Consider the following 27,971-nt stretch of genomic DNA (forward strand, 5'->3'; position numbering starts at 1 on the left):
TAGTAGACGATGGAACTTAAGACTGGATAGAAAATTGTTGCTATAGAAAGCCACGTGAATTGTCATTTAGACCTACGTTAGTTGGAAGGGAGACCTAAATATAAACGAGGAATTGTAGCATATAAATTTCATTTCAATCTGTACTATTAAGAATAGTCAAGAAACCTGTAAACAATCGTCCAAAACCAGTAGTCACGCGACTGTTGAACGGTACAGAACGTAAACTAAAAAGGCGCTACCCCTAGAATTACACAAGAGATTCAGCTGAAACAGAACGTTCACTCACATGGAATCAACTGTAAGTAATTTAAAATTACTCCCCGCATCATTGTAACACGTAAGCCTAATTTGCTTATAATTCTCAACGAGAATTGATTGTAATATACGGAATAACTAAAATGAAAAAGAAATTTCCAGAGGTGGATGTAACGATGGAAAAAATTTTCTTTCAAGAGCATCTCATTCAGCACCAGAAATGCACTCTCAGCCGATAACGTGTTTCTCCTAATAAAATACGATAAAAGAAATACGATCAATATAAAACATCTGACTGCCATAAACGTTATACTTTAAAGTAAGGCGAATTCATTCTCTGTGTATGGAAACGATAATTTTTTCTCTGGTTATCGTTTATTCCTAATTCATTTGAATTGAAATGTCCCGAGTGAGACTAACGGGAGGCTATGCGATTACTGATCGAGGCTGCACTAAAACTTCGACTAAAACTTAGCCCTATGAATTGAGATTGCTGAGACCACTGGTTGAGTTTGACTAAAATAGATGAATGTGCTAAATCCCTCTGTTCTACATTGAACAACTATTTGTAAGTCTTCATTGAAACTGCACTAAGCTAACAGTCTGTGATTGTTCTGAGAAACCTCAGTGTTCTTTGCTAATTGATAGTCACTAATTGAACGTGCCAAACTGATTATGATCTTTATTAAACCTTGTCTCTCCCACCTGCCGCTTTAGAAGTTGACTTCTTGGTGCTGACAGTTCTCAAGGGTTTCTGATCGGCCTGCTCTCGTAAAAACAACAAATCAATTAGCACGAGAAAACTCGATTTCACTTATTCGATAAAAAGAAAAAAAAAACAATATAAAATTGATGGAACAATTTAGGGATTACGATGATCTCGCTGATTGCGGCTCAGGCTGTTTTTTTTGAATAGAATCGATGCTGAAATTTCATTGCTAGCAAATGTTTACTTGTATCGCTATTGTTCTATCTGGCTTCTCAAACTATGACAAGCCTTTATCAATGCAGAAATTGTTGGAAACGATTTTCAATAAGAGAATTTGAAACATTGTGTTTTTTAAAGTGCTCAGACGAAATAATAACTGCTGTAGTATATTCGATATTTTGTTCGATGTGTACAGTGGACTTAACGCGAGTCTATAAATAAAAATCTATTGATGTTAGCTTAACAGAATGTAGTGGTCAAGCTATTGTGCTTCCACGAACGATTCAATGAAAATATCGGTTGCGTTACACAAACAATCGTAAATAAACATACGGAACCGAAAATAAACAGACTAAGCATAGCAATAAAAAATTTGAGAACTTTTAGGCTATATAATAGGCTATATAATAATCCAAAGGCAAGAATATTTATATTTTAATCCTTTATCTATTTTTATGTTTCACGTGTGTCGTTTATTTTCTTTCTCTTTAATTATAAATTATTCAAATAAATATCGTTTCGTATCGTTATTTAAAATACACAATTTTTCTCGTTTTTGTTATTAATACGAAGGTTCCATAATATTCCATTGAAAAATATATAAAAAATAAAAAAAGCGAAACACTGATGACGTTATTAATGATAACTCGGGGCTGTTTTTACCTCTTCAACGTGAATACGAATACGTAAAAAAAAATACGTGACAAATACTTTTTCCAAAAGTACATCATACGCGAGTTTCTATCAAAATCGATACAAATATACTTACAATAAAATCGTAAAATGCCAAAATATCATGCAAAGCAGAAAGTTATAGGATATTTAAAAGTGACACGATGAAGTCGATAGTCGTCGACACGTATAACGACCAGCGGCTTGGTTCCTGACAGGACGCCGATAAGAAAGTAAGAGGCAACCCTGATAGTCAACCTCACCCTTCGGCTTGGTCCGCCCTTCCTTCTGCCATAAACGATGATGACATCCATTACTACTAAGTCAGAGAGATAAACGATTACAGAACCGAATGTGAACTTACGCACAGACCAAATCTTTCATCAAAGATACAATCGGATTTTCCACCCTCGACAAAAGGGTGTAGCTTCAAATGCGTTAATCTCTCTCGCAACTGACGCTCATGATCGAAACGAAAGAAAATGCGTGTATGAAGAAGATGTACGATTTAATGTATTAGTGTAACTCTTTTTTCATAAAGATTCGAACTTTATCAGAAACGTCGAATGTGTTGGTTCATAGCATTAACACTTTGACTGCCACGTTGGTCACGGTTTCTCCTGTGACGCCATCGTGGTCATTGGTGACCAGAGCGTTTGAACTTCTTACAATTGTAAAAATTGTATGAAAATTGACAGATAGGGCATTTTGAATATAACCGATAAATAGAAGATACTTTGAAATAAAAAGTGCCCCATTGGACAATTAAATATTTTTATTGGAACATCGATAAAAAAAATGAGAACAAATCTTGCATCTAACTGTGCACTGTGTTTGCATGCATATCTTTCAGGGGTAATCTACGAATATTATTATAAACACAGCTTAGAAAATAATCGTAAATGCTGCTTTATAATCGTATAATTGAAGTTAGAAGCGTGAACATACCTTACTATTACATATAGAACGAGCAAATACCGTTTACTAATATTTTCTACACGTTTCAACAATATATTCTGGACGTTTTGCTTACGACGAAATAACGAATGCCAATGGTTTGTTGAAATAAACGAAGCCTCGTTATAATATGTCGCTATCAACTGTTACCAAGGCACCACGGTGATCACCCGTGACCACCAATAAGATAAACGGTCCATTGGGGAAGAATGTTGTCTCACATCATCGATTTATTATTATTTTGACAATATGTTTTGAATAATAAAAATACTCCCGTGGCGTTCTGAGCGAAATATGTGATTTCGGCGTGGCAGTCAAAGTATTGACGCTTTGGATCCGGGCAACGATGTTTATATACGTTCTGTATATTTTTTTTCGAATCCAGTCGACGTATGTATACGTTCTGTAATTTCTATCGAATCCAGTTGACGTATATATACGTTCTGTAATTTCTATCGAATACAGTCAACGTATATATACATTCTGTATATTTTTTTCGAATCCAGTCAACGTATATATACATTCTGTATATTTTTATCGAATCCAGTCGACGTATGTATACGTTCTGTAATTTCTATCGAATCCAGTCGACGTATATATACGTTTTGTATATTTTTATCGAATCTAGTCGACGTATATATACGTTCTGTAATTTCTATCGAATACAGTCAACGTATATATACATTCTGTATATTTTTATCGAATCCAGTCGACGTATATATACGTTCTGTATATTTTTATCGAATCCAGTCGACGTATATATACGTTCTGTAATTTCTATCGAATCCAGTTGACGTATATATACGTTCTGTATATTTTTATCGAATCCAGTCGACGTATGTATACGTTCTGTAATTTCTATCGAATCCAGTCGATGTATATATACGTTCTGTATACTTTGATCTAATACCGGGAAAACTTATTCGCAATTTTGTAGCGTAGTTATTTGTTTTAGTTATTTATCTATGAAATGCGGTGGGAGAATTCGTCTTTGATTTCGATATTGGAGCTGCACGCTGATTAGCGGATTCTAAGTTGCATCAAATTAATAAATATTCACCTTTGAAAATTTTTGTGTGTACCGAAATTCCTCGACGAAAAATCGAACGGAAAATTGTTTGTATGGTTTGATAAAATAACAAGATGTGAATGTAGCTTAGAAAGTAAAATTTCGCATAAAGTTTTGAGTAACTTCAAGCTTCAAATTGACGTATAATGAATGTTATAAAGATTTGTTGGTCATATAAATGAACGTTTTTAACTCTTTGCTTGACGAATAAAATTTGAAAGATTGTCTAGACATGCTCATACGGTTTTATCAATTAGACAGTCCACTCTGCACAAAAAGAGGGGAGAACTAAATTCTAAATTATTTATACAATATATTTATTATACAGTGTATAATCATTTATACAAGATTGCTATATGGCACAAACAAATAATTCAATCTCTCTCTTTTATTTCTTCCGTTATTCCCATCTATTCTGGAACGTGACATGAATAGGTCAATCATGTCAGTCTTTGATAGTTATAAGAGTCATACGATAGTTAACGAGAGATTATATGTATATATTGCCGCTCCAAAGTATGTGGACACTTGGTTATTTTTGACAGAAAGCAATTTAGTTGGAAGATTACAAATAGAAAGATCAAGAACGATGTTAGCCCATCCGTACTGAAACGTGACATGAGTAGGTCGCATCGTGTTAGACTGTGTGATAGTTATGAGATAGTTATGAGGTAGTTACGCGATAGTTAACAAGAGATTATACATTGCCTCGCTCAGAAGTATGTGGTATTTGTTTATTTTTGACAGAATACAATTTAGTTATAAAATTGCAAAGACCCAGAAATTAAAATTATTTTACAATATCGTGACACGATCAAATCTATTTGTAGAGTTAATATACAATAGAACCTAGCCAACCGTAATAGAAAGATTGATCGTTTGTTGTGCTATCAATTTTCCTGGGGCTGTTGTAGGACAATAAAAGAAATTTTCTCGTTGCTTTTTAACGAAACAATATATTTTATACGAATTTTTATTTTCTTCGAAACTTGACAACATTTACTTGGAAATTTATTATTATAATTGCGATAATCGTACCTGATTACGCGCTAACGAAATTTCAAAAAGGTTCGTACAGTGTAGATAATATCTTCATTAGAAAATTCTGTGTTAAATATTTAAATACTTTCGTGAGTATCTGTGTATCTCCTGCGATCGCATCAATTGCTGCAACGTGTTAGGAAAATGTATACGACAAAAATAATCAACGGTACACGTAATATCAGAATTCCCTATAATGTGTACTCAAACATGCAGTGTACCCAAGACGACGTATCCATAATGAAGATGCGTTCCTTCGCAAATAGCTGCTGAACTTTCGTAATCTGACACAGAAACTCAAATACCAATTGCAAGCTAAGCTTCCGGTATGTAAGCTCGAAATATCATCAACTAAACTTCATTCGTCGTGTATAGCAAAAAATGTATAGCAAATACGCGTCTATAGTAGGAAGCTGAACTTTGAGATTAAAAGGAAACTGTGATTGCCTGCTTGCTACACACACATTATGTACATATATACACACATATATTCCTGTACGCGAGTAGTAAATTCAATCACATGCGAAGTTCGAATTCATCTTAACAAGTCAACATTCCAGATGTTTTAAAGACGCTTCATTAAGCTGTCGAGTACCGCTTTGGAAGCGCGACCGTGGCCAAATGTTGTTGAAGTATTCGCTGAAAGCCGCCTTCGAAAAATTAGCTGCGTTATGAAAACGTACGCTGGAAATCAAAGCAGAAGATATAAATGACGTTAAAGTTTTCACAGTGGTTTTCACAGCGTGGTAATCGGCGTATTAACGCGTCACGCGTTATCGTATTAACGCATCAATTATAAGCTATCAACAGGTACCTAATATGAGGTAGCGGAAACAATGGTATTTCAATTAGGAGGATACCGAAGCAACTCAAGTATCATCGTTTAGCAAAATTTGCTTTTGCCAAACTATCGTCCAAATCAAATTATCATGCCGTTTTGCACGTTGATTGACAGATAACTAATTAACGAAGACAATTCATTTTTGTTTAGCAAAACTGTAGATTTTTTCGACAAAGCTGCAGCTACTTTCTATTAACGTCATTGTTAACGTTCTATAACGTTCTATAACGTCATTGGATAATGATCCTTGTAATAATGAGATCGATCTCCTTGTATACCATTTGATATAAAACAAATCGTAATTGACACTTGGAATAAAAATAAAAAAAGCTTTGAATAAAAGTTTTGAATAAAAAAAAGCTAACGCAATATATTCAACTTTGTCTTTTTTGCCGGAGTTTTCTATATGGGTAAAAAAAGTGCCAATTTTCTTTTTGCGCGATGTATTTTGATCCGACGAAATTCAAGCAGGGCGTTTTTACAAATGTCCATTGGAAAATTTTTCCTTCCATATTCGGAGCTATTTTTAGTAGAATTTTTTTCTTCCATGTGCGCTCTGATTTTATTTTATGATTTTTCTAGGATTTAATTACTGGCTGCCAGCTGTACCCTTATTACTTTATTTTCTATTTTATGGAAGAATTATAAAAATCAACTTCATCCGGGATGAAATGGCACACTTGTGTTCCCGGAATTCCTTCCAATGTGTTGCGTTACAAAGAGCTTTTTTACAATTTTATCTTCGACATCTACAGTGGCTGCTAAAAGTACTCGTACGCCATTCTTATTATATCATTTATATACTAATTAATCAGGTGCAAGAAATTTGATACTCCATAAAAGTGAAACGTACAACCTAATTAAAAAAAACACTTTGCTGGAAAATAGTGGCATTTGCGAGTACTTTTCTCAGTCGCTGTACGTCTCTAATTACGCGACATCTTCGTTATTTACTAATAATGACAACTTTCTTATTTGTTAGAAACAAACTGCGGATGTTTATGCATTTATGGAAAATTTCAAAGTGCAAAAATTTGCAGAGGGCAGGCAATGGTAAAAAATGTACACAATATCCAAAGCAAACAATACATCATAATATCCAATCGGTGAAACCAATTTCTACCTAGTTTACATCTTTTTTGAATTACGAAAAATACGAATTTGCATAAACATCCGTAGTCTAGTTATAAATAAAATTCTTCTCCACTTTAGGGTCGTATAATTAATCAACCGAACGAATAAAGCAAATATTAAATTCAAGCGACAAGCATGCAACGATAGCTATTTTGATATCTTCATCCAAAAATGGGCTTCAGAGTAAACATTCAACAGGAAGGAAGTTAGCCAAACAATCATCTACTTTTGGTCTCGCGATTTTGGAACTGAATATTGCGCCAAAAGATTTCTCATAGTGAGACGTCAGTGGCAACAAATTTCCAAGTTGAGCTTGCAATTAGTTTCTGAGATATGGAAGGTCCAGGAACTGCAAATTCATTGGTCAGCCTCAAACATCGAACAGTAGCTTTAGATTGCGAAGAATACGAGATTGAAAAATCCCTTTTACTAGTCGAGGCATACACGAAATTTTGGTGCCGCGGTGGAGAACATCGCCACATTTTTCTAATTACCGGCTAATTAGAATAATTGAAATAGCCGAAAATTCCTCTAATTTTCTTCTCATCGTCGTGGAAGATTCGCCAACTTGACCAAAAGTTTCTGCAGAGTGCGTGCAGTTTTGTCCGCGGAACGATCAACAGAAAAAGAAAAACGTGATCGATGTCCTGGCCGTTTCTCAGCGGATTGGAATTCATGAGAAACTCTTCGCTTGTTGAATTTTGTATAAAGAACGTTGGAAAGAGATTCGGGGCGACGCACGCGGATTCCGATGCATCTCGTCCACCGCCGGTTTATCTTCTTAACCGCGGCCCACGTTCTTCCGTGTAAAAGAAGGTCCAGGTGTGGAGCACGGACGACGCCAGACGAACCTAACGGTACCTGGCCCCTTCTACTTGTCTTGCTTCACCGCCGTTTCTACCTGACCTGATTTTCTGACCTACTGCCAACGGCGCCATCCACGCTCCCACTTGCACACACATATCCCTCCTCTAATTGAATTACGTCTTTTTATCGATGCTTTTTGCTGTCTCTACCGGACCTGGTTTGCTTTTCCGGTGCGTCAGTTTTTGCGCCACCGTGACACATGTTTGACAAAACAACACACAAAACTGTAGATCTTGAACCTTCATGATAATCAGACGATACACGGTGGACAAGAAAAGTATTTGTACGCCATTGAATTCGTTGTAGAATTTACGTACTGATCGGTCAAGTCCAAGTATTATTAAGTTTCGTATCATTTGGAAGTACTTTCATATTTTTGAAGAAATTCGGTGCTATGAAAATGAAATGTGGGACTCGACGATTAGACTGCGGATTGTCCTGCAAATTCATAGCCTGGTGAACGTAATTAAAAAGCTAGAGCCTCGATGGAAAATTGATTTATGTACCAAGTATCGCAGGAAGCACTATACTCTGCTTGTTTTATATATTTTTTCGTGTACTCTGCATTTTGTGCAATTTTTCACTTTCACGTTTCTTATAAATGCATAAAAAGCAGTCTACTGATGATAGAGTATATAGAAATACTTTTTGCAGCCCCTCTACATACAAAAGTCTATTCATCCAAACCTGTCGGGGCGCAAACACTTCGTGAAACTGGAGTTGATGCAAAGTAGGAGTTTACACATTCTTCTTCGCTATCTATGACTTCTCGTTCAAATAATAGGTGTTTCCTATTGAGATAAGCGGATTCAACTGACAGGAATTTATTCATCCGGGCACTAATCAAAATTCTCGTATCGAAAATTTAGTCGAACCAACCTGTACCGTACCTGTTGTAAGAAAGAATTATGCGAATAACTAATAGGATATTTAAAATTCCCTACAGAACTGTCCAATCTTCTGTGAGTTTCATTACAGTAATATTAAAACGGGAATATCGCAATGACACGGTGCTCTGAGAAGGAAGTGAAAAAGATACCAGAAATACCAGAGAAATAGAAAATCGTACATACATAGAAACAAGTATAGGATGATATTAGATATTATGAAAACCTGAAATTCAAGATAGAATTCGAGTTAATTACACTAGGATATGAAGAAGTTGTTAAACGTGTTTCTTCCAACGTCTCGTCATTCGAAGAATTAAAGATCCTAAAATAAATGCATCGAGAATTCGTACTTTTTTTTTAATTTCTCTACGAAAGAATATCGCAACACAACGTACGTATACAGGGTGGTTGGTAACTGGCGGTACAAGCGGAAATGGGGTGATTCTACGCGAAAAAAGAAGTCGAAAATATAGAATAAATATTAAAAAATTTAAGAATTTTAAAAATTAAGAAATAACGTCAATCGAGACAACGATCTACAGTGAGATCCGTTATAACGAGACGTGATAAAGTGCACGCGTACCGAGCGAAAATTCAAAGTCGATTTTCTCGAAAACAAAGCCTCAAACGAAAAATTTTTATTCTATATTTTCGACGTCTTTTTTCGCGTAGAATCACTCTCTTTCCGCTTGTACCACCAGTTACCAACCACCCTGTATAGCAATGCTATGATAATATAAATACAACGATGTACAGATTGTAGCCAGTGTATCAATGTTTACACAACATAGAAGAACAACACAAACTAATAAGAAGGGTAGCACAACTAATAAAATGTTTTTTCTGAAAAGCTGTTTCGATCGACGTATCAGAAGTTCAGTTTAATTTCACGCTTTTTACAAATGAAATTTACGAGCAGAAAATCGTTCCATTGTCGGAACACTTTTGTATCCTTGTTAGTTCGAGGATGGAAAACTCTACCATGTTGTAAGGTTCAATCATCGGTTCTTAGATAATGTTCAGTTTCTTCGGCATGAAATTACAGCGGAAAAATGTCCTTGTTTATTTTCTCCAAGTGTCATCTGTCTGTCTCTCACCCTCGGTAACTTTCTTCAGATGACGTAGGCTCGTGGAAACGGAAATCTCGTGTAATTATACAGAACATTATCTACGATTCGACGACCATACAGTGAGATTCCGACAACTGCGGAGTCGTCGTAGTTGCAATACAGCGAAGATCGCGCAATTATAGTGGAAACTGAATCACGACATGTTCGCCATCCGTGACAAGCTTTTGTGCCAGCCTTTGTCTCTGAAACTTTTGACTTTAGCTGGAACTTCTCATACCGCATTCAGGAAAAGCTCCTTTCCTCTGCCTCTTTCTTCTCTTCCTTTTGCCGTTAAGATTGCCTCGCTCGAAGCCCACTTTACCGACTTGTCAGCTAACTTCTACAACGTGACAAAGCTCCTGCATCTTTCACTCGTCTTAGTCAACTTCTCTTTCGTGCCTAACTTCATTCTTCTTGAAAAATAATATTTGAACTGCGAAAAATGATGGAAACCGCGAAGAGAAGATTATCATCTTTGGCAATTTGGAAAATAATTAAGGAATCGTTGACAACAGATAGACACACGCAGTTAGGATGAAATGATTATAAAAACACGACGAAAAGCGACACCCTGAAGCGTGTAAATCGAATTAACGATGGTTCTTTTCGCAAAATATAAAGAAAAAGCTTCGTAAATTGGGCAATTATATACTGGAACGTTAAAAGAGATACATAAACATAGAAAACATATAAAAATTTATAGCATTAGAGAGGCAGAGACATTAATATCAATCGAGTTAAAATCGAACCATCATGAATTTATCATTTTCAAAAGGCTTCTTTCAATTGATCAAGTTATTTCCTTCCCATTTATTTCGTATTAAAACGCTTCTTTATAACCATTGGATGATATAAAAATCAAAGAATCAACGAAAGTGGACCGATTTTATTTCCTACCCTTGAGATCTTTATATAAATTTCCATCTTTTAATATTTACTAACGAAAACACATTCTCGAGTACGAGTTTTCGCACGAAAAAGTTCCTCGTTTCAAGACGTTCTTCAGATTCCTAGCGCAATGAAAATTATAATCAATCTATCGTTAGATTCTAATTTCAATCGCCTTTCTTTAAATTCAAAATGAATTTCCCGTGCCATACGAACGATTGACATAATATTATCGAAATAGTTCGATTAAACTGTCTTACTCCTGTTTGCTAAATTGGCTAAATTCAGCGGATTCAGTTTTACACATAATTTCGCCTCATCGATATAGTATCGATAGAATATCTGTCCAACAGAAATGTGCACCAAACTCGCGACGAAACAAAGAGTTTGAAGATATGAAATGCGGAACACAGGTTTCTTTATCTTTTTGCAAAAGCGTCTCGTTTAATTTCTAAGCAACAGCTAGAGATTAGCGAAAATTCACGCTAACTCGTACAGGTTAGAATCCAATAACGTCCGTAGATTACATGATATTCCATTTTCGTGGCAGTCGTACGTGGCTACGTGGTGTCCTGTGTGCGACAAACGAGTAAGCAACAGAGGAAAAGACACGAGCGGGCTCCTTGCGCACATTCGTAAATCTCATCCGAAACGTTCTAATCAATATTTAATTCAGGTACCAACTGCTCTTAAATTTTTCATAATGATAACAATAATTTATTCGATTCCGACCAACTTTCTTCATTCGCTATTTTTCTGTTACGCTTTGTTTAAATTCTCGTATGGTTACTATAAATCGACAAAGTGTACCTATGAACGATAGCGCATATTTTATCTGCCATAAGTTGAAGTAAAGATAGGTTCAATTGACAAATAAGTTAATAAATTAATAAATAAATTAGGAAACAGAGGAATCAAAAGTGACACCTAAACAAACATCAGTTTCGAAGTGTATCGATACCACGGATTCCAACACTAGGAAGACCGAACAGCGAAAAATTTATGCCACTCGTGGTACGTTCACTCAATTCATTAAGAATCAACGTTGCATCAACGCAACATGTCATTTGTAATTTCTTTTCAGTCGATTCTTGTTATTCAACTCTGTCAAATCGATATTGTAATTGTAAGAAGGAGTTCTAGAAATCGGTACAATATCTTTTTATTCTGCTTCCATCTAGATCCTACGAGTTTTAAGAAAGTTTGAGGAAATTGAAATATCTTACAGCAACAAAGAAAGAACTATACCTGTTCACAGTATAGAACTTCTTTCTGTATCTCTGATTTTTAACGATCTTCTGTATCGTATCTATTATTCTGATACATTTTTTACATCTTGCAATATTATTAACTTTGTTTATGTGGCTTTAATAATGGCGCATGCACACTGCACATATTTACACGTTACTTCATATTATTTGGCCTTAATGGCTTAAACAGCGATTGTTCTTCGAATTAATCGAAGAAATCGTCCAATTGTGTTTGATATTCTTGCACAGTGGACACGTGGAAGTCGCACGACGAGAAGAAGCTTTGCCCTCGATGTCAAAAGGAAGCAATACCGACCCTTCACGCTCGGGGAGACAAGTTGACGACCTCGCATATTGGAGCCTTATGTCTTTTAGGGTAGGTGAAATATTACAGTCAAATATTCCGACATATAGAAATCTAAAGTTTATTCGCTTCCTCCATATTTCATTTCTCCCGATACTATAAGTAATGCTATAATATATTCACCGTTTGATGACTTCATATACGGTAGTGAGTCGTTCAACCGTAGGGTGAGTCATGAAGTCTATCGCGAGTTACTTATAACATCGAAAGACACGAAGAATCGTACCATCAAAACATGTAACGTTATATAACTCAGAAAACACTTCAACATATATACATTGCTTCTTATCCGTTGAAGTAATTACTTCGAGAAAAACTCTACATTTTTATTTACGTATATTCGTGACCTGGAGACTGCATTACGTAGAAATATTCTAAATAAGAAGCGGTGCATATTATTGTACCCTTGAATATACATTATGTTTTGGGTTGCAAGGTCTAGGAACGAAGGTACTAATAAACAGATTTCTATTTATGTTCCCTGTAGTCTCTAGCCAAAGCTATAAGCTTAACTTTTTTGGTAATGTCCTTTTGCTATAAATATATGAACCTGCTTTCTATCATTCCATTGTATTGTAACACTAAGAGAGTAAGGATCTGAACCAGCGTAAACTTATACATTATACTTATACTTATACCTTTAATTATTACAATATTCTATTACAAATTTCTTCAATCAATCAACTTCAACCTCAACATTACTCATAAGTATATAGACACTTACATATTTGTAAATCTCATACAATTACCTTGCTGCAATTTCTTTTGTAGTTTATTACTTTGTCCTACGATCTTGATGTTATCTTTGCACGATATTAAGCAATATTTGTTAACGAATAATACCATAAAGTTATCATAAACGTGGGTAAGAGAAAATGTGCATATATGAGATGATAAAAAATAAGATTTGAGATCATTCTGTTATCTGTTTCTATCTTGTAAAGTTTTCTTTCTTCATACCTTTGGATGAGATTCAAGATTAATAAATATGAGAGCAGAGCAATGCAGGCGTTCGGATGATTTTAGCTCACTTATCTTCATGACAATTTTACCGACATTATTTGTTAATTAATAATAACGTTAATTCATAACGATAATGCAATACTAGTTGATATTGTCCAAAAATAACATCAAGATCGTAGAAAAGCTTCATATCTCGATGAAAAAGCGAAATGTTGAGGAATTAATTATCAGATTGTGCGGCAAATATTGACGCTTGATACCAAACAACTTCCGTTTGAAGCATTCGTTGATGTAACCAATAGTTTACTTACAGGAAAATTTAGGTGGCAGGATTAAATTACTCGTCCTGCATACTTTGAATTTGTCCTTATAAGTAGACTGCAAATTTTTATATATAAGTCATAATATTTAACACTAGAATTACCGATAGTTAACACGAAGCTATTTCTACCAAATTTATTTATTACTTTATTACAGAAGCAATTCCATTTTTGGAATTATTAATCCATCTAGGACCATGATCCCTAAACGAGGGTTGACATAATTTATAAAATTACAGAACCAATCATTTTGACTGATGTGGCATTTCTAGTGTTTTGATCTAGCGATCGATCCGGAATTTTCCTGATAACTGATATCGTCATATCGAATGATACGCGGTAAAAATTTTAATAACGTGTGGCAAGTTGTACAAAACGGGGAAACTGGTTAATCGATAAACAGATTGCAGGGCCCTTTTAGTGTAAGTATCCTTGATACAAAATTATTTCGAGTTTGAATACACAAAAAACAAAATAAAATTCATTATATTATTCTTTTAGCTACCGTTGCGAAAGTCATCACATTATTGCGGAACAAAATATAACACGAAGTAGGAATTTGAAAATAAAATTGTAAAACCAGTCAATTTGATTGGTATGGTAGTTCTAGTGTTAATCAATTGAATCCAACTTCTGCCTAAATCTTACGCTTTAAAGTGCCTTTATACAAATACGAATTTACATAGATATCCGCGGTCTACTTGTAAGTTTCGTATCAAGGCTACAATTTTGTGTAAATGTCTAGTTAAAATCAATTAATATTCCATTAATGCAAATGAATGAAAATTAGTTTGAATTCGCGTACGACAATGTTCACTGGTTTTTCGGAAAAAAGTCATCCATTGCAATTTACGCGCGATTATCAACAACATATAATATTATTTACTCATTTCTATTTAATTTTCATGTTATGATGGATTTTTTAGAGATTTGATTGTAGAGGACTTGTGTAGAAGATGGTTGATCGTGAGATTGCTCGTTGTCGAAACCGTCAAATATATTTAAAATATTAAATAAATAAATACAAATAATGTTCGCAAAGATGCTCGTACTAACAGTGTATGACTCGCTAAGACAGTGTATAAGTGGCAAAATAAGATCGCTGATAACTCGTTGATAACTGATCGATACTCGGTAGTTACAGAGATACTCGTAGATACTCACTTGAATCGCGCGATTGATTGATCAAAAACTTACGATCGCGTGTTTGTTTATACTGGTCGGGGGAGAACCGGAAAATTGAAATTCGTCTTCGTTTGACGGTGCACGTAGCAGCGACATTGTTTTTCCCGGAGTTTATTTATTATTACATTATGTGCATCCTAACGATGTTGATACTCCGAGGCAAAACAACAACATGATTCGAGTTGTCCTGTAACTCATGTGCCGCTACACGATCTTGAAGCTTTCAGACTTCAAAAATTACTTTATTCTTAAGAAAATATAATATGCGATACGTGAGGACTGAAATAGACAGATATGGTGTGACAGGGCTGTACTTATTTTAATTGTAGTCATTCTATGTGTGTCACGGTTAAAACTATAATTACGCAGTTATAACCCACACATACTTCAACTGATTTCCCATTAATTGAATACTAATTTCAAGGATTCATTTTTGAAATTTATAAAATATGCAAATATTTAATATTTATTCACAGAGTTCAGTATTTAAATTTGCGAAATATCGGAATTTAACGTTGATTCAAGAACTCCATTTAAATTACAATATATCAGCGTTTAAATTAAGAATTCTTTAATTTTAAATAGCCACTTCTATGTATGAAGATTTTAAATAAAATTTCAAACTGTCTTCAAATAAAATACGTCACGCAATTAAGAGCACGTATTCAATTCAATTAATCACATAAACTGAAAGAACAAAGTTTTGCATTGAATGAACCATATTTTATAAATGATACTTATACATTCTCATTCTTACTATTTTCCATATTCGTCTTCAAGTTTACCCGATTATAAAATATCGTGTTTCGAGACATTGTAACTCCCATTGTATTCCCATCGACTTCGTTATACCAATTAACGAGTTAAAATCGTTTCTTGATACGCATGAATGGCGATTATTCGGAATTTAGAGCTGACAGATTTTTGGCTGGTGTACAGGTAACCAACATTAATTTTATACTCGCTGTCTGCTGGTTCAGCTTTCCGCGTCAGGATAAAAGATTAATGAGTAAACTCGAAACTTCAAGCACGGCTTCTTCAATTTAATCGAAAATTCATCGCAAATGCTCCATAAATAAGCGAGTTGCATAGAAGAACGTAGAATTTCAGAAACTCTAATTGATTTAAATAAAAGATACAACGTACGTTTGCAAACGAGAAAACAGGGATTAGTATGGATTGAAGTTTTACACAGGGAAATAAAAATCTTAATAATGTTCCTACGTCTGACGATAGGTAGAAGAAATTATTTGATCATCACAGTAGGAATGACTGATGAGCACATTTTTGTTAACTTCTTGCTCTTAATGTCGCTTTACGAAGAAAACGAAGCATTTTAATAGGGAAGGACCATTCTTGTTGACTTTTTGCTCTTAATGTCGCTTTATGAACAAGAAGAAGCATTCTGATGGTGCAGTGCATTTTTGTTGACTTTTTGCTCTTAATGTCGCTTTGCGAATAAAAGCAAGTATTTTCGCAGTAAAGTATATTGTTGTTGACATCTTGCTCCTAATGTCGCTTTTCGAGTAAAAAGAAATATTTTCATACGACATAATTGAAGATAAAGGACGTGCCACGTTCAAAAATGTAATCCTTTGAAAAGTAACTGATAAATTGATCAACATTTTATCGCAAAGAGCGACAGATGTTTTAATATCTTCAATTTTATCTTCTTCTTATCTATTTCTATCTGTTTTAACTTACGAGAAGTATTACTTTTAGAAACACGAAGAGAATGAAAAGGCGCGTGTTTATCCTCAGAACCAAATGAAAAGATACTTATGAAATTCACGACATAGGATTAATAAGAGATATCATTAATTAAATTTCACATTTATTATGAAATAATTTATTGGAATAATAATATTAATAACAGTTCCCATTTCTGTGTATCTTTTACCGAATTGTAAAACCGTTTCCTTAGAGAAAATGGAATTCTTGTCTTTCGGTCCTCGCTTATCTTACTTTAAAAATAATTTTACCGGACGTATTATTAGGTTGTCCGAAAAGTGTCTTTCTTTCCCAGACACGTCTTTTACAACGATGCATCTTTATACAAACATGAAACCTAATCTGTCGAACGTTGCGATCTTTATTTTGATAGAACAAAATGGGTCATACGTAATTCGATAAAATAATAAAAAACGAAAAATGTTGCGCATCCGTTATTTTCTTATAAAACGAAAGAAACTTTTCGGACAACCTAATATATAGCAATTCATGACACAGGTGTTGGCCACTCTGCTTCGTACCACTGATAATGAAACGCTCGAAGAAGGTTCGCATGATCTGCCCTCTGTGTGGATACATTTACGGCAGCTTTCAGTATAACAATACCGGGTTAGCACCATGCAAAACAGATTCTGAAGACTCGCAAGCACGACTTTCATCTCCGCCGAGAAGCTTTCGTTTGTACGCGGCGAAACAGAAACATAAAAATTGATGGCAAAAGTGTATTCTCGTGAAAAATTCGTGTATGAAAATATATATTGTAATTATGTGAAATAATCCTTTTTCTAATAAACAGACTGCGGATGTTTGTGCATTTTTGTGTTCTTGTCAATACGCCTAATGAAATGAAAATAGTGAACCAAGAATGGGTTGTTTTTATTAAAATGATTGTTACTAAGACTATAAATATTTCTTTAGTTTCGAAGATTTACCTTAGGTATAACTTTTTACATTACGAATATTAAAATAAATTATTATGAAAATCAATATTTTTTGACATACACACTGTTAGGTATATTCAATACGGCATTGTGCATTCTGAGAATTAAAGTTAAATTATTAATGAATTTTCGCATTTTTGATCTGCTGTATCTCGGAAACGAATAATTGTTAGCACAACTTGAAAACTTGTGGTCATCGATGTTTCATAGCGAGGAATCATTTGGTACTAATGTTGAGTATTATTGAATAAATTTTCATCCAAATAATTATTTAATTACAGAGTCACTTGTTATTTGAGATTTCAAATGGAAAAAAGGAAATAAATTATTTATTAATTGGACAAGTCTAGATACATTATTTAAAATAATGAAATTAATTGTTGTTCGCAAGTAGTACAATTTTATTCTTGATTTGTTATATTTGTTTATTTTTATTTATCATTTATCGGTCGTTATACAAATTTACTTTTGCAGAAATATAACATTCTAATCGGAGAGATCGTTGTGAATCAGAATGTGCAATTTTAACGTTTGTTAACCACAACGAACACGCCAAAACCAATAGTTACTTTATTGAAAAATAATCATATTAATTTCACGACTTTTTTCATCGTTCAAAATGAAACACATAAGGCAAAGTCAAAACCTATTTATTTGTTTATCGTCGTTTGTTTCTCAATTACATCAAAATAAATAACAAAGTTTCATTCCCAAATAGCAAACAAATTATTTTTGGCATCGTTCAAACGATTTTTATTCAAATAAACAAACTTAATTCTTATTCGCAAATTTAAAATATTATCTCAATTTGTTATTTATTATTCCATAGGCAAATAAAATTTTACACCCAACGCTGCTTGGCGTAAAATTCAGTTCCGAAACTAAAAATAAGCGACTTCTTGGTTCGCTCCTTCTTTCATAAATCGTCTGCTTTGAATATTTTATATATTTTTGCATATTGTGTGCATCCTTGCGCCCTCAAATTTTCCCTAAATGCATGAAAATGCTCAGTTTACTAGTAAAACAGATAAACACGGTTAGAAAATAACACGTTCCTACGAAAGTAATTCGCAAAAGTTCGCAAAGTACGTACTTTCCATGCGCATGCATTATTCATTGTCGAATAAAACACATGTAAATTGCGTCGTTGAAACTGCTTCTTCTGATTTAATCATATTAAATAATGGCGTTTCGTTTACGGTTGGCAAATTAATTATAACTGGTAATTATCTTCACTCATTGTCTGCTGTACGTTACAATAGTCTTCGTACTTATCGCAATGCAATCTGTTTACATAAGTAAGGATTCTTTAAGTAATTACTTATACGCAGGGTATATCAACAACTTTTTACGTAACGAGTTGGAAAACTAATAATTACTTTAATCGCCCATTAATATTCGCTATAACTATGAAGCAGAAGCAAAACAGATGCATTCGTGACGTTGATGAACGTTCGCAGCAGCTCGTGCTGATATGATTGAACGTGGCTTGGTTCGTCATAATAAAGTAAAAATTTTACTGAAAATTAATGGATTTATCGCAGAAATGTTTTGCATAAATTTAACGAAACGACGAATTATTAATTTTCATATTAAACAGTTATTTTCATATTAACAAACATTGTTCCCAACGCATGAAATTAAGTATATGCAAACAGGTTTTAGAAGAACCTGTTAATTTTTGAATAGAAAGAATCGTTTAATTTTTCTTTTTAGTTATAGATTATGGTATATACAGGTTGAGCAAAATAATTAAAGGATTGTTTCCAGCGTTATTTTCAATACTTGTGTCTATATACACGGCGTGCGCTGCAGAAACGTTTTGCATAAATTTAATGAAACAACGATTAATTTCAGCATTAAACAGCTATTATCACCAACCATCTATAACAACCATATTATAACAACCATCTTCTTCCAATTTATTAAACGAAGTAAATGCAAACGATTAAAAATCTCTTTTAGTCTCGACTACGAAATAATTGTTTAATTTTTCTCTTTAGCTTTAGATCGTAAAATATGTACATTGCTGAAAGCAACGAGAGCATTGCTTTCAGATTTTCGGTGTCAGGATTGTTACTCTCAACGCTTGTGTTTCATCTTCCTTTTAAACGATTCTGCAAAGTTACAATCGAATTACGCCATGAATTATAATCACAAAGTGCTTCAATTACACTCATGATTACGGTAATTAGCAATCGAATTAATTGAAAAGTTTCAGTTACGTAGTTCAGATTACAACCAGATGGACGTACAATGTAATTGAATTACGTAATTAAATTACAGTGTAGCCCAAATAACACAACCGTGTCCTAAAGTCAATCTTAATCATTTTAAGCGTTAAACATTATACGAATAACACGTCGATCTATTACGCTGATACAACGTCGCGTCTATTTAGTTGGCAAAATAGGATTATCCACGTTAACAACCATCTAATTCGACCTTTAAACGATAGTTATTTCAAAATCTCTAAACGTAAGAAGTTGCTGAAGAAGATCTCAACATTTTTATTTGCTTCGTCCAAGTTCAATTCCATAAAGCTTGGTATAAGACAAGTGCGAAGTACTTAAACGCGTGTGTTTAGTGTCACACGCATTTTCTAAGATTATTAGCCGCTTTGGTGAGAATTGATGCAATTGATTAAGACGATTGCATTGATGCAAGATGACTAGAACAATAGTTGCTTGGATATTTCTGTGTATTTCATGTTTTCGTTTATTCTACTCACTTTGACGTTTGGTGATATGTTTCGTTAATCAACGATATTCTGAATACATTTCTCTTCACGAAGAATCATTCACATTGCATATTACACACCTGTGTGCGCGTCGCGTATACGTATACGTATGCACCATCGATTTCTACGAGGTTCAACGGCCTAATATCCTTATTACAACCCTTCCATTATGCTTCTGCGAAAGAAGCTAAGCTTCGCTTATATTTAATCTTTTGATTTTTGTTTGAGGAAACAAGAATCTATTTATCGATAGTTGTAATTAATTTTATATTAATAACAGTCGTTATTTGTATGTAGCCTGTGTGTATATAGAATACCAGATACCATAATTTAATTGATTAAAACGCCCAATTAGCAAGGAGAAAATCTTCAGTCGTTTAGGACACACATACGACAAATACAAGCGTACCGTACATTGTAAAACGTCGAAGGCATGTTACTTTTATTAAGTAAATTCGAGTAGGCGCTCTTTTATTCTTCATTGATAACCAGAATGTCGATTTAATAACGGAAACAGTCAGTCGTTTCCGCAAAGCAGTTTCCTTCGGCAGACGTAATTAAACGATCAGGCAACTGCTATGCATACGTGTAGAATTTAAAAAATAAGTTGTAAATAAAGAATACCGAGCAAGAGCGAAACCAGAAGTGAACAGTAGCTAAGTATTTGTTAAAATATTAAGGATATTTCTAAGAGACTTCGTCGCACAAGTTACGTGAATATCGTACAAATAAGAATGAAGATACGAAGGAACATAAAATGACAGAATGTCGTTATATGTCATAGAATGTCTATTTTGGCTCGTCGATATTTCCTATTGCAATTTTAATATCGACTATTATATAGCTACAAAATGCCAATACGAAGAAGGTCAGATCGATTTAACCGAAGATTCTTTAACACTTTTAGGCCCTAGATATTTCTCGTTGAAATTTTAATATCGATTATATAGGGTCGAGAGGGGCCCAGCAATGTACAGATTAAATGTCTAGCGATTACGTCAATTAACACACAAGCGGAGATAAATTGGAACTGGTGAATTGTGTCGTGAAACAATTACCATAAATTTCGTTTATCGATTTTAAATTCATGACTGAAATTGGCACAGCGAATGTAGATAGAAGATAGAATATGATTATAATATCGAATATCGTTGCTATTCGTCTCAGTTTGTTAATGCGATTATATGTATCAACACATTTCGTTTAGTATCCGTGAATTTGCATTAAATTTTATTTAAAAAGAAGAATAAATATAATTTTAATTAAACGATATCTTTCTTTCTATAGAGCTCTTTAGGAAATTTGTGTAGATTGGCACTTAACATGTTCAATGTTGCACGTAAAATCGGAGAAGGTCGCTAGTAGCGGAAATTAATTTTCCTATAGCCGATTTATACAGGGCGGTTGGTAACTGGTGGTACAAGCGCAAAGGGAGTAATTCTACGCGAAAAAAGAAGTCGAAAATATAGAATAAAAATTTTTTGTTTGAGGCTTTGTTTTCGAGAAAATCGACTTTGAATTTTCGGTCGGTACGCGTGCACTTTATCACGTCTCGTTATAACGGATCTCACTGTAGATCGTTGTCTCGATTGACGTTATCTTTTAATTTTTAAAATTTTTAAATTTTTATTTTATATTTTCGACTTCTTTTTTCGCGTAGAATCACCCCCTTTCCTCTTGTACCACCAGTTGCCAACTACCCTGTATATTTTTACAATCGATTTTCTATACGTATTTATTTATCCACGCTTCATCCGTACAAAAATAAAACATGTGCGTGTTCTGCACTGCGTATGCTAATTAAGATTAATATATCTTTTTACGTAATTTCCTCGAATAATTCGAAGCAGTGATGTAATTACGAATATTGCGTTCGAATTGCCAGCACTTTACGCGGATAGTGAAAACAAAGAAGTTCGTATATAGAATAATTCTAAACTCAATTTAAATATTCATAATACTAAAATATAAACTAACAAAATCTTTTATCTGATTTTGTATCGTAATGTAATACAGAATTGAAGATACAACGAGCAAAAGCGTTCTTCTTTCGAAGACTAGAAAAAGTTAAATTCCCTATTAAAATTGTGTTTTTGGCTGTAAAGAAATATATCGTTCGTATATAGAATATATATATGTTCGTATATAGAATAATTCTAAACTCAATTTAAAAATTTATAATACTAAAATATAAACTAACAAAACCTTTTATTTGATTTTGTATCGTAATATAATACAGAATTGAAGATACAATAAGCAAAAGCGTTCTTCTTTCGAAGACTAGAAAAAGTTAAATTCCCTATTAAAATTGTGTTTTTGGCTGCGAAGAAAAGAAACTCAATGTCAATTTTGCTACATTTTCCTTCAGTATTTAATGAATTTTTCTATTTTCGATTACTGCTACTGACGTTACCAGACCCGATCAAATGACCGGTGTGAAAATTTAATTTAAAGTTGTACATTCACCGTTATTTCTTTTGTTCGTCTAACTTTATGTGAATTCTTATATTATCTTATTAATTAATTTCTCAATTTTTGTTAATACAAGAATACACATAAACTTGGACGAACGAAAGAAATAACAGTGAATGTGGAATTTATAATTAAATTTTCAAACCGCTCATTTAACCGGTCCTGGCAAGATTAGCGTTAACCTGTCAGGTACGCTATTCAATAATTTATTCGAAGTTTCGTTTTGAACGTCTACCCACGCGCATTTCATTCCTTTCAAGATTCAACGATATTTTCTACACGTGGCTTCTCCTGGTCGTAAAGTTTCCTCGCTAGAATTCCCCACAGGTTCTCGATCGAGTTCAGATCAGGATTCGATGCTGGCCACGGTAACAATACTATTTTGAAATCACTTTATTGTAACGGTGACTGTATGCATAGCAGCATTGTTTCGTTGAAAAATTGTCTTTTTGTTTTCTATTTCGCTTATGAAACGCAATGGTTCGCCATGTAACGTTTTCTCGTATCCCATAGCCTTCAATCTATCCTTTGTCCTGAAATATCTAGCCTAATCTACCTGAAGACAATTTTCCGTGACATATCCAGACAGGATCAGTGGTTTCTTCGAGATACCGAAGAAATAATATCGAAAATGTGGCTGATTGTATAATTATTCGTATAATCATATACTTAAATATGCTACAAGTAGACGTAGAATAGGACAAACTACTTGTCCACTTTTACATTCCATAGTAAAAACTTCTACATTCTTTTTCAGTTACACTTTGCCTTTCGCTTTGTTTCATTTAGCCGTTCGTTTTCCAGTTTCTTATAGCTTTGACATTCTGCAGCGAGCTCGCATTAAGAACCTGCTCGTAATCCTCGTTCTCATAAACCTCATCTTCCTCTTTCGTTTTCTATGTATTTTGTCCTTTAAATGTTTTTCGTCTTTTCTTTTTATCGCTCCTACTATTAACTTCCATTATAGGTTTTGTACCTTTTATTCCATTTTTACGTTTTTAATCAATACTCTATATTTTTCTGCATTATTCCTCCTTTAAAATTTTAATCCTTCGCAGTGTCGCCCTGCTTATTTATTTTCCCATTTTCTTTTATATGCTTGTCACCTTCCTCGGTACAGAAATCTTTAATATGTCTTTAATAAGTTGTAATAATAATAAGTAAACTTATATTTATAAATAAGTAAACTTTACTTACGTAAGTAAATCTTAAGTAAGTTAATAAGTAAATCTTTAATAAATCGCGCTATCGTGTGTGTTAAATAGTCAGATGTACATCAATTTCTCAAGAACCGACGTATTCCTTTTGCAGAAAAATTTGCTTCGCTGTCGATAGCCATTATTGACGAGGGCAATTTCATTTCGATCGCATATAATGTTTATCGACGAGAAAAATTTCAATTTGATCGTTCAGAATGGCGTAAAGTGTTGTTTCGCGTTCGACTGAAACGATTCTTCGCGTCCGCATTGAAACTGCACTGTGTTTTTGCTGCACTGAAAGAAAAGGGCAACTAAAAGGAAAGGCGATCTCTCCACAGAACAACTCTGATTTGTTCAATTGAATTTTAATTTAGACTTTTTATTGTAAATAGAAAAATCAATAAATACGATTCGTTTTTTCGAAATTCGCACTGTTCCAATTTATTGAACATCGAAGCGCCGAATAATTTTCTCTCGAATTTGATATCGTTCGTAATTTGAGCCAAAAGTTATACTATTCGTAACGATGAAATATAAACTTTAAAAGCGAAAACCTAATCCAAACGAAATCAATGTTTTCCTCGTCGACAACTACTATGTGTCGTATCGAAATACAATTTCTCCTACCGATGACTGTTACGAGCTATCGAAATAAATTTCCCTCGTCGATAATAGTTATAGGAAATGAAAATGATTTTTCGGCCACTCGGTACGGTTGGTCCACAAATTCGTGCGGTTCTAATTTCATACCGCGTATTATTTCGTAACAATTGGCTGACTGTCATCTATGATTTATACGTCATTCGATAGCTTCTGTTTTCTTCTTTCACGTGATCCTATGTTTTTCCGTTCTATGCCGATAATAAAGCGACAAATTGTTCAAAAAGCATGGAGATTAACAAAAGACGAGCATTTCCGAGGTGTTTGCAAATTTGACAAAAACGGCGCTTCAAAATGTCGCGTGGCAAGTTCTCCACCATCCTACTTACCGCACTTCGTTCCACCCACTTAATTATCATTCATTTCCCTTCAAGATGGTTGAAGTGGCGTTTCCTTCCACAACGACGCAGAATTCCGAAAATGACCAAAAGATCGGTTCGCTTCAAAAATCGCGGAGTTCTTCAAGCGAGCAATCTAAAAATTACCGGGACGTTGGCAATAAATTGTAAATAACGGAAGAAAATATATCGTAGATGAATTTGTGTTAAATATTTGAAAAAAGTGGACATCCTTTTACATTCAATAACACAGCCGCATCTTATAGACCAACTCATATATAATATAACAATAGTTGTTATTCTATGAATTTTTTCATTATATTTTATGATTAAACATATATATATATATGATTATTATTTGTAAAAACATTTTAGTCGAAGAAACAGTTGTTATTCTATGAACTTTTTCATTTTCTATTTTATGATTAAACATATATATATGATTATTATTTGTAAAAACATTTTAGTCGAAGAAACAGTTGTTATTCTATGAACTTTTTCATTTTCTATTTTATGATTGAACATATATATATGATTATTATTTGTAAAAACATTTTAGTCGAAGAAATGGTTGTTATTCTATGAACTTTTTCATTTTCTATTTTATGGTTAAACATATATATGAAAAAATATAAAATGAAAAAATTCATAGAATAACGACTATTTCTTCGACTAAAATATTTTTACAAATGATAATCATATATATATATAATTATTATAAATATAATTATCATTATAATTATTATTAATATATAATTATATGTTTAATCATATATATATAATTATTATTTGTAAAAACATTTTAGTCGAAGAAATAGTTGTTATTCTATGAATTTTTCATTTTGGTAGTGACAGTTATGGTCCCTGATACACAGCATCGTTTTCTTTTCCATTATTTTCGGTCGCTTTCCTTCGTTTTGTTTCTCGCTATTTCTTTCCGTCAGAGATTATCGATGTCACGAAGAACTCTCGTTTCGTTTATTTTACGATCGACGATGGTCATTGGTGGCGCGAACGAAAAGACAAGTTACTTCTTGGAACCTGCACTTTCACACTCTGTATATAGCTACTGCCGTGGCGCCTCTTTTAAACGCTTAATGACTTTCTTTCGTGTCGCGCTGGCAAAAAATCAACTTAGGATTGTGCGGCCACGGAATACAATGAGCGGATTCCGGTGGCCTTAAAGTGGCAGTAATGATTCCCTGGACTATTATGATGATATACGGGTCGCTGGAGAGAAAATGCGCTTTTTCTCTGCGACTCACATTTTTGCGTTACTCTAACGAAGATTATATTACTATCTCGCATTACGTAATAACGAGGCAAAAGTAATTTGCGAATCAGGAATGAAAAGGCAATTTGTAATTATTAGACTGCTGATATTTACGCAAATTCGTTAATTAAAAAAGTGGGACTTTGGAGAACACCTGTTTTTCTTATTGGATATTATGACGAGTACTGAAAGCTACTTTGCATACAATTTTACATATTTTCGCTTATAATATAATGTGTAGAAATGCTTCAACGATTTCAATCAAAAACACTAAGATCCTTAATAGATGCACCTTGGTATATCACCAACGAAACAATCCACCGCGACTTCAAGATACCCACAGTCAAAGAAGAAATATACAAGTTCAGAAGCAGATATAACACGAGAGTCAACAACCACCACAACCCATTAGTCACCCAACTACTTGACACGACGGACCAAATCCGCAGACTAAAAAGAAAATACCCTTTAGATTGAAGCATTAGATTCAACTAGAATCAACATAATATAAATTATTATAAACCAAGTTATTGTACCACGCCACATGAAGTTACTTAAAATTCTCAACGAGAATTGATTGTAAATAGTCTACCAAATAAAAAAAGAAAATAATATAATATGTACTATTGCATAATGTGTATATGCATTTCTGTATTTTCGAATTTCCCATAAATGTATAAAAATCCATATTTAAATTCGTTATTTAATATAACAGCAACGGTAAATAATGAAGGAAATGATGAAACTTTTGCACTCACTTAGTATGTAAATATTTGATAATCAAAATGAAGCATACGATGACGATTTTACATATAAAAGTTCGCAGAATAAAATTTCATATATCGAACAGTTAATATAAAATTCAATTACGTTTAGAAAATGTTAAACTTTCGCGATCATCTTCTTCTTAGATCTTCGAACTAGGATTAGATTTGGGTTTTGAATGAAAATTTTCAGGTTTTCTCTGAAAAAGTGCGCATTGCAATGTTCGCGAAACATCAAAAATTGAGATCAGAAGAATCGCAAATACGTCGTCAATTTTAATTTTTTTATAAATTATGATACACATGATTAAATAGGAAAGCACTATTTATTTTATAATTTCGTTTATTTTAATAATATTACTTTATTATATTTAGTAGCTTATTATACTTGTATCTTCTTATTCAACAGGCAAATTTTGTATGGCCACGTGTCTACGTGTTGTAGCAGGTATAACGAAGTCGTAAATTAAAGTGTTAACTAACTGCACCCGTTGATCTCGCCATATATAGTGGCACGCGGTATATAGAAGCCCTTTGAACCTTCGACTTCAAAAGTCTTTCATTAATACTCTTACTCACAGTATTTCATTAGAACCTTACGGTATTAAGTTTCCTCGTCTCTTGCTCAATAACCTGCAATTCTTGCTTAATAATTTGCAATTGTGAGAGTTAAGACGTACAGTTCCAGGAGAGACAGGAAGAGCTGACTTTGAGTTCGCGATCTTGCAGGATCTTTGAAATTCTTATGCGCTCTAAAATGTCCAAAACGTCCAAAATGTCCAAAATGTCCACAACGTCCAAAATGTCCAAAACGTCCACATGTCCAAAACGTCCAAAATGTCCACAACGTCCAAAATGTCCACAACGTCCAAAATGTCCAAAACGTCCAAAATGTCCACAACGTTCAAAATGTCCAAAACGTCCAAAATGTCCACAACGTCCAAAATGTCCTAAACGTCCAAAATGTCCACAACGTCCAAAATGTCCACAACGTCCAAAATGTCCACAACGTCCAAAATGTCCACAACGTCCAAAATGTCCACAACGTCCAAAATGTCCACAACATCCAAAATGTCCACAACGTCCAAAATGTCCAAAACGTCCAAAATGTCCAAAATGT

General features: G+C 33.7%; 3 protein-coding genes across 4 annotated transcripts in view; 2 read left to right on the top strand and 1 right to left on the bottom strand.

Annotated features, from left to right (window-relative positions):
- The window catches only part of LOC138179192 (small ribosomal subunit protein uS3m-like), a 270,513-nt gene that overhangs the window by 194,290 nt on the left and 48,252 nt on the right, over nt 1-27,971 (top strand). The gene's annotated exons all lie outside the window — the stretch shown is intronic.
- Nucleotides 1-27,971, bottom strand: part of LOC138179191 (CCR4-NOT transcription complex subunit 6-like) — an 828,627-nt gene that overhangs the window by 77,995 nt on the left and 722,661 nt on the right. The gene's annotated exons all lie outside the window — the stretch shown is intronic.
- Nucleotides 7,231-17,330, top strand: LOC138179075 (uncharacterized). The gene is made up of 5 exons (XM_069111516.1): nt 7,231-7,352; nt 11,150-11,327; nt 11,554-11,665; nt 12,151-12,277; nt 16,963-17,330. Exons 1-5 carry the CDS (start codon nt 7,231-7,233, stop codon nt 17,174-17,176), a joined length of 753 nt encoding a protein of 250 aa, XP_068967617.1. The 3' UTR covers nt 17,177-17,330.

Source organism: Bombus flavifrons, chromosome 4 (assembly GCF_040668555.2).
Source record: "Bombus flavifrons isolate JBK064 chromosome 4, iyBomFlav1_principal, whole genome shotgun sequence".
NCBI lineage: Eukaryota > Metazoa > Arthropoda > Insecta > Hymenoptera > Apidae > Bombus > Bombus flavifrons.